The sequence below is a fragment of the Balaenoptera physalus genome (assembly GCF_965194825.1).
Source record: "Balaenoptera physalus genome assembly, chromosome: 17".
In the NCBI taxonomy this organism is placed as follows: domain Eukaryota; kingdom Metazoa; phylum Chordata; class Mammalia; order Artiodactyla; family Balaenopteridae; genus Balaenoptera; species Balaenoptera physalus.
The window spans coordinates 81,478,469-81,490,981 of NC_138895.1; the positions used below are offsets into that span (position 1 = coordinate 81,478,469).

The 12,513-nt window shown below is 51.3% G+C and overlaps 1 protein-coding gene across 1 annotated transcript in view; it reads right to left on the reverse strand.

The window, feature by feature from the left end:
* Positions 1–12,513, reverse strand: part of COL22A1 (collagen type XXII alpha 1 chain) — a 243,258-nt gene that overhangs the window by 154,394 nt on the left and 76,351 nt on the right. The window contains exon 12 of the mRNA XM_082433767.1: positions 246–299. Within this exon, the coding sequence (XP_082289893.1) occupies positions 246–299 (54 nt within the window). The remainder of the gene's footprint in view (positions 1–245; positions 300–12,513) is intronic.

The following is a 12,513-nucleotide window of genomic DNA, read 5'->3' on the forward strand; positions in this document are numbered from 1 at the left end:
CATGCAGGACTGCTTGTCAACTAAGTGAGAAAACAGCTCCCAGGGACACACGGGTGATGCCTGGTGGCAACGGCTGCTGCTGGTGATGTTATAATTTTCAGGCTGGCCTCCAGGGACCTGGGAAGATCCTGGTACAAACAAGCCCCAGCTCGGGCCTGGCCCTGGCAAAGGCCACCCCACTCGAGGACAGGGGCCTCTGATCAGGAGGTCCCCAGCCCGGTGCTGCCCCGTGGGAACAGACGTACCCGCATGCCTTTGCTGCCGTCTCTCCCAGGGGGACCCGGCAGGCCCAGGGAACCCTAGGACGAGAGAAAGAGAACAGCAATTAGGACACGGTGAGGACAGCACTGGAGACAGGTTCTCAGGATGCTGGTGCAGCGGAGAAAGCGCCAGACACGACCTGTGGCCAAGACACCACTACTCAGAGGGCAATTCACAGACCTGCAGCCTGGGCGCCTCCTGGGAGAGGGTGAGAAATGCAGATTCTCAGGCTTCACAGGAGGCCTGTTGTATCAGGGTCCATGTTTTAACAAGACCCCCCAGGGGGTACGTACGCACCTGACAGTGGGAGTGAGACGCCCTGCCCCGCCCTCCCCTAACTCGCCGTGTGGCTGACCCCCTCCAGGACCAGGGTCACACATGTCAGCACAGCAGCAGGCCGGAGCAGGGTTCTTGAGCTGGGCCCCATCAGCACTGGGCTGATGATTCTTCGTTCGGGGGTGGGGAGGCTGCCTTGGGCGTTGCAGGATGTCCTGCAGCATCCTGAGGTGCCAGTAGCACTCCCCAGGTGTGACAGCCCAAAATGCCTCCAGATATTGCCAAACGTCCCCGGGAGGTAAAAAATCACACCAGTTGAGAACCACTGGGCTAGACCAGGTATTAAAAATGTTTCTTAAGCTGGGGCAAACTCCATTCTAATGAACTGTGCAGAAGCATGTGACAGGCACGCTCATGGAACAGTTGTGGGGACCCGCTCGTCCCCCCCAACCATGCCTCCTGGAGATGGACTGGGGGCAACTCAACAACAGGGAAATCCAGGAGCCCTCCGCGCCTGTCCAGCTCCCGCACCACCTGATTCAAATCGAAGGATTCCACCAAGACCTTCATCCCAGCTGCCCCCTCCCCATCAATTTTCCGGGGGACACAGAGCAAGTCAGTGCCTCTTTCTGGGCTTTTCCATCTGTGAAATGACGATGCTGGACATTCAATGAATGACTGAACTGATAAATCTATATTTAGAAAACACCAAGGGCTGGACCCTGTAGGATGTCTTCATATATTGCGCTATTTAGTACTCATAATAAGCCCTTGAGACAGGTCTTATTTTCTGAAAGACACAACACACATTATACATTTCTAGTTTTTATCTATAAATTAAGATGCAACCATGTATGTATCTATGTACACACACACACACACACACACACACACACACACACAAACACACACACTTTTAAAACTTCTACAAAGTGCCTTCCATGGTCTCAACATTCTAAGTTGTTGTGATATTGGAGAGAAAAACAGACAGACAGACATCTCTGGCCCAGCTCTGCACCTTTCTAGCTGCGTGACCCCAAAGGCAGCCACTCTGAAAGGTTGTGTGGCGCTCGCCCCTCGTCCAAGCGTGGAGGGTGACACCAGCAGGGTCGCTGGGAGGATGAGGGGGCTGGGGCAGTAAAGCACACCCCCTGCTGGAGGGACACCTCTACCCCCAGCACGCTGTCATCATGGCCACACGAGGTGCCCTCTCCTGCCGTCACCCAGCAATTTAACGGTGCCCACAGGGCCCCTGTGCTCCCACGAAACACTGATTTGCTGGGAAGTGGTTTCTGGTTCTTCAGCTTGGGGCCGGGAGGGTCTAGTCCTGGACACTAAGGAGATCAGTTAATCTGAGTGGAACCTTCCAGAGGGGATGTCGCAGGCAAGGTAGCCTGGGGGGCGGGACTTCAGGGACTTGGCAGGCTGAGTGTAACCTTGGTGCTCCTGCAACCATCCCTTAGAGGAGGGTGGGCCAGTTTGGACAAATTACTTGGTCTCAGAGTCTCGGTCTCGCTTTCTGTAAAAACGGAAACAACTACAGACACCGTGGAGCTTGCGTCAGTATGAAGTGTCTCCGCGGGGGTTCGTATAACATTTCCAAAGCTGGTCTGGACGATACCTGTTTGATTTGTAGTTAGTGTGTGACGGGGTGGGGGGAAGACTGCCGGGTTCTTGGGTCAAATAAGCTTGTGAAGTGCAGTTAAATAAAGTTGAACAGGCTCCTTCACGGCAGGTTGTCTCGAAGCCTTAAACTTGCTCTGTGGATGGCGGTTCTGCAGTGTCCTTGCCCGCCTGACCTGCCCCTGGGGCGCGTGCGGGGACCCTGCACCTCCTCGGGGGCAAAACCGAGTCCTTCACCCACGTGCGTCCAGGGGACCAGGCTGCCATCAGCAGGGGTTCAAAAGCGTTAAAAGGGAGTTAGTTATTGAGTAAGAAGAAGAAAGACGGAGACAGTCTCTGATTGGCAAGCCTTGTACTCAGGTGGGATTTCCGAAGCGGAGAGACTTTCTCGTTGGTCTTAGGGAACGTCTGACTCTCCCTGGCTGGACACAAAGGCAGGCGAACAGTCTGGGTATTTTCACAGAGGAAGGATTGTTCGATATCGAGGGCCCAGGGTTCTCTGCAGTGGCTGTTTCCTCAGGACAGGTGGGAGCTGATGAGGTGCTTTCTGGGGTCCAACTGTCTCCACTGTCCCTGTAAGGGCGGGGCAGCTGTGGCCGGAGATTTCTCAGCCTCTGTTTCCACACCCACACAGCAGGCATGAATGCCCTGCCTGCCTGTGCCTCTATCTGACTATTGTGAAACTCAACCGAGGATGAAAGAGGCAACCAGTACAGATGCAAGTGATTTCTGCAATGCAGAGTGACAACCAGACACCAACCAGCATCGCTATCGTTAGCGCTAATGGCAGAACCAGCAGTAATATTAACGGGATACTAAAGATAACGTTAAGGAAATATTACAGACGTGCTGCTGGCAGCCAGTCTTCGCTGCACGTTCACGACCTGCCAGGTTCTGAGCTCTTTACCCTCATCGGTGTGCTCGACCCGTCCTCACAACAATTCCACAGGGAGATGCAACTGCTACCTACATTTCAGAGTTTACGACATGGAGACACAGGGATTCAGTACTCTGCAAAGTTACAGCGCGTGTAGTGGGAGATCAGACTTGAGGGCCCCGAGTCTGCCTCGTCGTCTGCACAGCACTTGGCACTTGCACGCACGGCCCCGCTCGGATGCTCGGCCACCCTGTGGGCTAAGCGTTCCATGCTGTCTTCACATGCAGCCCGTGAGCACAGAGGGACCCTGACTCTCTAGTGGCTACCCAGCAGTTCCATGGCCTGGTGAGCAGCTTGGGGCGGCTGAGGCCGGGGCGCCCAGCCTTGCTCTCCCTCCCCAGGGATCAAGGTCAGCCCCACTCAGCTTCAGCCAGCCGTCCTTCCCTGGGAAAGCATCAGAGCGTCCCCAAAGGCCTCGCAGGAGGCAGGAGCTCTGCCCCAAGCCAGGATGCTGGGGGTCAACGACAGGGTGGGCTCAGCTCCCCAGACGCCCTGTCTCCAAGGCCACGTTTTATCTCCTGCCCCATCCTGCTCTGATCTTCGCAAAAGGCTGTGTGCTTCCAGATGGCAGGGACCAGCCTACTTAACTCTGCTTCCTTACAACACTAGGGATAAATTCACAACTTCCCAAAAGGAGACGCTTCCCATAGTGCCCCCCTCTAGGATCAGCCCTCCTGGGGTGACACGGTGCGGAGCTGGCCCCAGGGGTGGGTTACCCAGTCCTTGAAAGGCCAGCCCGTCTTCTGGCTGCTGCAGGTGGGGGGTCCCGCGGCTGCAGGCAGGGAAGGGGGGTCTAGGTGGGCTCCTGCCTCAGGAATACAGCGGGGAGAGCAGCAGGGCACGGAGTTTCCAGGACCATCTTATAAAGGAAGCCAGGGAGAAGACCAGAGACAATGCCAGAGGGAACTCCAGAGAGTTCTGGAACCTCCCCTGTGCCCACAGTTGTCACATGTCCAGCTCTGTTGGCACTTTCCAGTAGAGGCCCAACAAGTATCTGTGTGAGTCTGTGTCATCACAAGACGGGAGCTCCACGAGATGGGAATCAGGGCTCCGTCACCTCCGTGTGAGCCGCGCCCACGTGGCCCCAGGCCCCACAAGTGTTCCCTGTGCTCTAACTCCTTCCCCAGAGCCCTGTGGGAATGAGCCCTGGGGGTATGAAACCCCCAGGGACAAAGGGAACAGCAAACTGTTACAGGAAAACAACAGTCTCAAGAGCCAGTAAGTTGCAGCTTCAAATCCTGTTCCGTCACTCAGTACTAATGGCCTGGGTCAAGTTAGCGAAACACCGTGAGTCTCAGTTTACATCTGTAAGTAGGCGTCATAAACTTCCTGCAGGATTTGTGCTTCCCAAGGACAGGGACAGCTTGGCAAGTTGGCTTTAGAGCACTGGTAGTCAAAGAAACTGAGACTCTTTTTTTTTTTTTTTTTTTTTTTTTTTTTGCATTTTACGAAAGATTCCCAGGTGTTTCTTTTCTTTCTTTTTTTTTTTTTTTTTTTAAATTAATTAATTAATTAATTAATTTATGGCTGTGTTGGGTCTTCGTTTCTGTGCGAGGGCTTTCTCTAGTTGTGGCAAGCGGGGGCCACTCTTCATCGCGGTGCACGGGCCTCTCACTATCGCGGCCTCTCCTGTTGCGGAGCACAGGCTCCAGACGTGCAGGCTCAGTAGTTGTGGCTCACGGGCCCAGCTGCTCCGCGGCATGTGGGATCTTCCCAGACCAGGGCTCGAACCCGTGTCCCCTGCATTGGCAGGCAGATTCTCAACCACTGCGCCAACAGGGAAGCCCGAAACTGAGACTCTTTAGAGATGAATATTTTCTTTGTCTGAGAAGGTAACATCTTTTTTTTTTTTTTTAATCTTATTTGAATCATGGTTAGGATAACCAAGCTGGCACTGCAAACAGACACATTCTGAGAAATTTCCACTTTCAAGTCATGATGCAGTCCAGGCATTTCTTTAGATGGGTTCCTGCCATTGAAAACTGTGTCCCCAAGGAAAAGTGAACATGACCCGCATATTTCATGTTTCAGTGTCACCTCCTCTTAACATCACAGAATACCACCATGCCCCCATGACACACTTTCCAGAGTCCTCTACCTGGACTCAGCTGCCTGCAGATGTTCTGAAGAGAGAGAGTTACAGCCCTAAGCCGTCCGCTGACATCCCAGCAGGAAAGTCATGCTGCCACTCTGAACCTCAGTTTCATCTTTCCTAAGATAGAGGTTCATGCTGCTTCCAGACGGGAAAATGAATGTGGATATAACGTGGTAGACTATAAAATATTATTAAAATGCCCGTTGTTTATATTCTGTTGAGAACTAAGAACACTTTCGCAAGTCCATAAGGTGGGTCAAAGAAAGAAGTGGGGAACAGACTGGAGGTTGCCCTGGAACTGGAAAGGTCCGTCACAGGGAGATCTTTAAAGGGAATATGTGTAGCTCAGGATCCACAGTAAAGTACAAAAAAACAGGAAAAGTGGAGGGAGGGAGGGAGCAAGGTAGGTAGGTAGGAAGGAAAAAAAGGAAGGAAGGGAGGAAAGAAAGGAGGGAGGGAGGGAGGGAAGAGAGAAAGAGAAAGATGAGAGAGAGGGGGAGGAGAGGAGAGGAGAGGGAAGGAGCAGACTGGAGAGGAGGGTCTGGATTCGCATGAAGCCTCTGCTGCCCGTTAGCTGAGCAGAACAAGTGACTTCCCCTCCTGGGTCTCAGCTTCATCGTCTGTAAACAGGGTGATGCAAGGAGTAATAGTACCTCTGGCCCAAGGTGGTTTGTAAGATGCCTTGAGACAATGCTTTGGAAAATGCTTTGTACACAGGGAAATTTGAAAGAAGCATCAAGTTCTGTTAGTTGGAGTAAACTATCTGGAACCTCTTTTCTTCACCTGTAAAAAGGAAATCACTCAGCTTAAGAAGATGACCATATACACATATACGATGGAACACTACTCAGCCATAAAAAATAACAAAATAATGCCATTTGCAGCAATGTGGATGCAACTAGAGATTATCATACTAAATGAAGTAAGAAAGAGAAAGACAAATACCATATGATATCACTTATATGTGGAATCTAAAATATGACACCAATGAGCCTATCTACGAAACAGAAACAGACTCACAGACCTAGAGAACAGACTGGTAGTTACCAAAGGAGGGGGTGGTGGGGGAGGGATGGAGTGGGAGTTTGAGGTTAGCAGACGCAAACTATTACATATAGAATGGACAAACAACAAGGTCCTACTGCACAGCACAGGGAACTATGTTCAATATCCTGGGATAAACCATAATGGAAAAGAACATAAAAAAGAATGTATATATGTGTATAACTAAGTCCCTTTGCTGTACAGTAGAAATTAACACAAGGTTGTAAATCAACTACACTTCAATAAAAAATTTTTTTAAATAAACAAAATACATTTTGTTTCATCTTTATGATATGTCACAGTCATTATGGAATTGAATTAATAAAATCTGGATGAAAAACTTAAAAAAAAGAAAATGACCATAGATAGTGCATGTGAAACCCATTACAGATGAAAACCAGGGCTCGGGGAAGAGAGGCTTTCCCCCAGTTCACACTGGCAGCTGTGACTCAAAATCGGGGCCCTGATTCCAAGCCAAGGCTCTGACCTCTCTTCTGGCCACCCCCTCATGCACACACACACTGCCTCAGTAATCTCACTGGGAGCCCCCGGTGGGTACCACGTGGCAGGAAATTATCCACCCATATGCCCACGTGTCAGAACCAGAGCTCTAGGAATTACCTGGTTACTTCACTGGGCAAAATAGACAAGAGAGAACAGATATTTCCCCTGTTCTTTCGATTAATTAAATATCAGAGCTTTCCCCCGAAATACTGACGAAGACGTTGCTTCGCTGCGAGAGGTGCCATGTTAGTACCCCTCTCCTTCCACTGGTAGAGCCGGAGCAGGCCCTAGGGTGGGGCTGAGGAGTCCTCCGGGCAGTGGTCCTCTGGGTGTGGTTCCCGGGCCAGAAACATCAGCATCACCTGTGCCTTGTCAGAAGGGCAGATTCTCTGGCCTCACCACAGCCCCACTGAGTCAGACCGACCGGGAGCGGGGCCTGGCACAGTGGTTTAACAAGCCCTCAAGGGGGTTTGGGCGCCTGGTCAAGTTTGAGAACCACTTCTCTGTGATGTCAGAATACATGAGCTCACTTCCTGGCTTGGCCACACAGAGAGAGAAAGTCACTTGCACCTGGTCACACGGTTAATAGGCCTGTAAAACGAGGACAACCATCTCTACCCCAAAACTGAGTAGCTTGTGTGTGAGTCAGTCCCGGCAGACAGTAGCAGTTGTAAATATGGGGGACCATTATTATTCTTAGATGCTCTGCAAATTATTTTGGATGAACTGAAGAAAGGAAAAGACACCTTACACCTCTACGGCAGCCCACCTGGAACACGCTTTCTAATAACACTCCCCAGGCTCCCTGAGGCTTTGGGAGTTACAGAAGTCCTCCTTGGGGGAGGCAGGGAACACTGGCATTTCCCAGCTGTCAGCCGGCCCTGGGGATAAGACCTCATGGATGCAGAGGACGCAGAAGATGTCACTTGGTGTAAAAGGTGGAAAACTATGCTGGTATCACGGTAATTATACTTAACATTTATGAGCACTTCTTACAAATGTAAGTCATTTATTTTCATTAGTTCATTTCATCCTCGTTGTAACCCTCTGAGGCCAGTAGAATTATAGTCGCCAATTTATAGGTGAGGAAAGCACGGGTTGCAGGGGTTGAGTAACTGACTTGCCCAGTGTCCACAGCTGCTAAGTGGCCGAGCTGGGATCTGAGTCCAGCCGGTCGGTGTCTAGGGTGCATGCCCGTGGCCTCCCCTGCCCTCCCAGCCCAGCTGCCTAGCAGTCCAGCATTTACCCTCCCATAAATGCTCTCCCCTGCTGTATGAAGCCCTTGGCCCTGTGGCTGGGCCATGAAACTTGGCAAGAGCCTGAGTGTCAGGCGGGGCTGGAAAAAGTGCAGACTTTCCTATTCCAGCTCTGCCTGGGGCCGTGAGAACCCGTGAACTCAAAACTTCCCCAACGTGTCCTGCAGCACCACGGACAGGGTCTGCGGCATCTTTATTCTAACTCCCAGCATTTTGCCCCAACCTACAAGGCTATTTGAGGGCACATAAGCAGCTGAACCTATTTTCCCCTAAACCCTTTAATTATGATAAAAATAGAAGGCACTCGACCACAGTTATCCAAGTCGATAACCATGAATAATGCACATTAAGGCACAGGCTAAGAATAGGAGTCGGGGGCGCTGATTAAGCCAGCTGTGAAAAAAGAGAATGAGACCCAGAGCCAGAGGCAAATGGCATAAATTCATCTTAGAGGTTTCACACATATAATTTATACTTTATGGCTAAGAGGCTCTATAATGTAGTCACTGCATAAAATAAGTCGATTCCTACAAGGTACATGGGTTTTGAGGGTCAAGAATTCTCAGATAAAAGCATCCCTTTTGGGGGAGGGCAGGGAACCGGCATTGTCCAGTGCAGTGGTTAGGAATGGGGGGTGTAGGGTCGGACAGACACAACCTCAGCCCCTCACCCCCCACTCTGTGCCCTTGGGCATGCTCCAGACTCCTTCAAGGAGCTGCAGGAGGCTGATACTCATAAAGTCAACAGCTGGCAGATATCAAGTGGTCAGTAAAAGGCTGATGTCATGATTCTTTCCACTACAAGGCACCTTCTTTGAGACAAAGTCGCTCGACTGTTGCAGACAAAATCACCAAGTGCTGGCCACTGAGTTCTCCATGGCTGCCACTGCTAACGCCCTCACCCATCCCTTCAGACAGAATCTGAGAAGTAAGTGTCTCCATCATCCCCTGCAACGGCACACGTCTCACCTACACCAGAACCCCGTGCTATGTAGAAGCACCTTACGCTTTCTGAGGGCGTTTCTTGGTCACTGCTCTGGAAGGGAGGCACTGGGAAGAAAATCTGTACGTAGCAGACCCCGCGCTTCACTCCCCACCCACCTGTACGGTCCATCTCCACCTCCACGAAATCCTCTCATCTCGCAATTTCAAGTACAGCCTGCCGTTGAAAGACACCAAAGAAAGAACTCACTCAGGTGGGAAGGACTCAGTCTTTCACACTGTGGATGGCACAAGGTGCGTCTGTCACGTTGAGATCAGAGAAGTGTCACTGTGAGAGCAGGTCTGACTGTCCCATGAAGTGGGACGTGCACTGCGGTGGTGCTTCACAGGAAGGGCTCTCAGCCAGCTCAGACCTCAGGCGGCGGGCTAATCAGGACCACGGGAGCGGGAGCGTCCCCGCCACCCACCTCTCTGCCCTGTGAGCTCTGCAGTGATGCAGGTATTTTTCTAGACACTCTTCACCCTCCACCCCTCCACCCGCCTTGACTCTCAGTGCAGATGGCTGGATTAATCCCACTCCAAAGTTCATGTCCGTCGTTCTGCTGTCCTTCTCCAGCCCTCCAGCACAGGACTAGATCTAAACTGGGTAGGTGTTACACTTTTGAACAAACCAGAGCTCCCTATAAACTACTTCGTCCTCTTCCTATAGCTTCTACAGTGAAAACATCGATGTGTAGGAGCATTTTCCTAAGTCTCAGCGCCCTTTTCCATGACATGATGATGGTGATACCCTCCACCTGCTCTCACTGGGAGGACTGAGTTAAGACAGTGACTGTGGAACCACCTGGCTCCGGGCTTGACGCCCCGAAGGTTACTGCATCAGAAGCCTCTCCAGGATTCCACAGGAGAAGGGAGCGGTGGACGTGCGAGGAGGAGGAATCAAGGCCGGGGAGGTGGAAACACGGACCCAGAGATGGACCCAGAACTGGCAGGAGACGGAGACGGGGCAGGGTCGCTCGGGGCCAACACGCAGGGGACTTGATCCTCCAAGTACCACAGAGCCGCTGAGCGGGGGTCTGTAGGGAATGTTGTGACCACAGCAGCGTTTGAAAATCAAACGCAAATTCACGTGCATTTGCATGTTTCAAATAGGACAGCAAGAATGAGCCAAGGAAGCCATCCGGAGCTGAGGGACCCCAGGCGCCCCGCCCCACCACGGGGCACGTGAGCCCCCAGCGCTCCTCAAGCCACTGCCTTGCCTGAGAGGCTGGACCTTCAGGTCCACAGCAATGCCGGGGAGACTGCTTTGTCCAATTTCAAATCACCAGAGAACACGAGGCACCGGGCTTCTCGGGGGCCTGGTTTGGAATACGCATGTGGGGAACCTACTTTTCTCAGACCCGGGGACCAGCCCACCTCAGCAGACAGCTCCGAACCTGGCCTTCTAACAACCCTCCTTAGTTCCATCAAGATGGCCATGGCCTCTTTCCTCGGTTTTCCAATCGGCACCTTATTTGTTTAACTTCATGGTGAACCAACCCATAAGGACTTCCCCCATGATGACCTGCACTCGGCTCCGGCATCCGCTGCAGGGCATTTGGCTGAAGTTTCTAGAGACAGCATCCCAGGAAGTCAGAACAGCCTCTGCTATTTGTCTGGCTCAGATTCCTCTTTCCCCGTCAGGTTTATGGTCCCCATAAAAATGGAAGAAAGCCATAAAAGACAAGGAACCGATATTTGCGTGACCTAAAATTCTGTCTGCTACTGAGTCAACCAGCCCAATAAAATTCAGCTGAGTTCCTTCTATTTGCTCGCATAGTTTTTCTGGGGCACCGCACTGTGAAATCCGAGCACAAAATCCATACAGAGTTTTATATACTGCCATACGGATTTCTGTGAAAATGCTGAAGAAAGGACTTTTTGGTGGTTGTTGTTCTGGTTTCTTCCCCCCCACCCTCTACCAAGTGCTGAGTACACAGCTGCTGACCCAAGCATGGCTTTACGGGACACTTTGCCACAATCCCATCCCCTGTGGCTCCCAAGGGCCCCCACCATCTACAAGGTGTGAGCCAGACTTGATGAGGGGCTGCAAGCCCTCTCCCTGCCCTGTCCTCTGTTACTCTCCACTCGAGGGAAACGGGGGGCGGGGCAGTCTCCTCAGCACCAGGTGTAGGCTGGTCTCTATCTGAGGGCCGCCTTCTACATCCTATCCCAACTCTAATTCAAATGTTAATACCAGCAGCTGCTCGTAAAGAAAGCAAAGAGCCCCGGTAGGAAATGCATTGCCCTGTGTGTCCAGCAGTGGGCGACGCTGGCTTCGGGGAGCCTCGACTCCGCCCTGCAACGTCACCTACAAGGGTCCACGCTGGGCCCAGCCTGTGTGTGTCACCTCTGCCCTACCCACCTGGCTCACTGCACGGCTGCAGGGATATCCGGGCTCTCACCGCACAGCCCCAGGCCCTGGGGGAAAGAACACCGTCCCCGGGCTTCTCAGTGAAAGTACTGAGTCTGTCGTTCTGTTTGGACTAATGTAGATAATGTGTCCGAATTGACCATCACGCTCCGAGTAAATCCAGTGCCCGGGTGGCTTAGACCTGATTCCCGCTAATGCTTTCTCATCTGCCAGGTGCTCTGCTAAGTTCTTGCCGTGGATGCAATCACTTAACCCTCACTTCAGTCTTACAAGAGCCTATTATTGTTACTATTCTCCTCAGTGTACATATGAGAAAACAGGCACCGAGAACTGTAATGACCTTTCCAAGGTCACACAGCAGGACACGGGCAGTGCCAGGTTCCCAAAGCCTGACCCTCACCCGCTGCTATGTTCTGTCATCTGGGACCAGCTGTCACAGTGTCCAGGATTCAGCAAATGCCCCATGCTGGGAGAGAGGGCTCGTCCCTCCAAAATAATACTGCTTTTGGATTTCATGCATGAACAACTGTAAATATACTATTATTTTAAAATGTTTCATCATATTAAGTTTAAGCTCTAGTTGTTAGTTAAATGTTTGTTTAGCAAAAGTACTAATGTTATAGCAACATAAAAAGCAACTAACAAGGCATGAAATATCCCAAATCCCACTACCCCAGTGCACTGGCTATTCTCGCTGCACACGCATTTTGTGTGTGAGCGCATATGGCTTCCTATTCTACTATTTCATTTACGCCATGTTGCATGCACATCTACATATATAAGGGCTTCCTAATTTTCACTTATGTCCTTCTGGTTGAAGAAATGCAATTTTCCATCAGGTTGTTTCCATTTTTTGCTGCGGTTGGTCATTGTTAAGAGTACTTATAAAGAACAGAGTCAGCTTGAGATCGTTTTGTTTCTGTTTTTCCCTTCATTGGAACTATGCTTACGATAATTTCCTAGATATTTTTTAGTTTCATTCTCTAAGCACCCCCAGCAGTACAACACCGAGTATCCTGGGAAACCCTCAAGGTGCAGTGCTGATGTGACCGGTGTCCTAGGCAGGGTCTCCTGACAGTGTCGTCACCCTCTGAGTGTGTAACAGGGTGGAGGATGGAGGTGGCACAACAGACTCGATTAAGGACCAGGAAAAAGAAGAAACA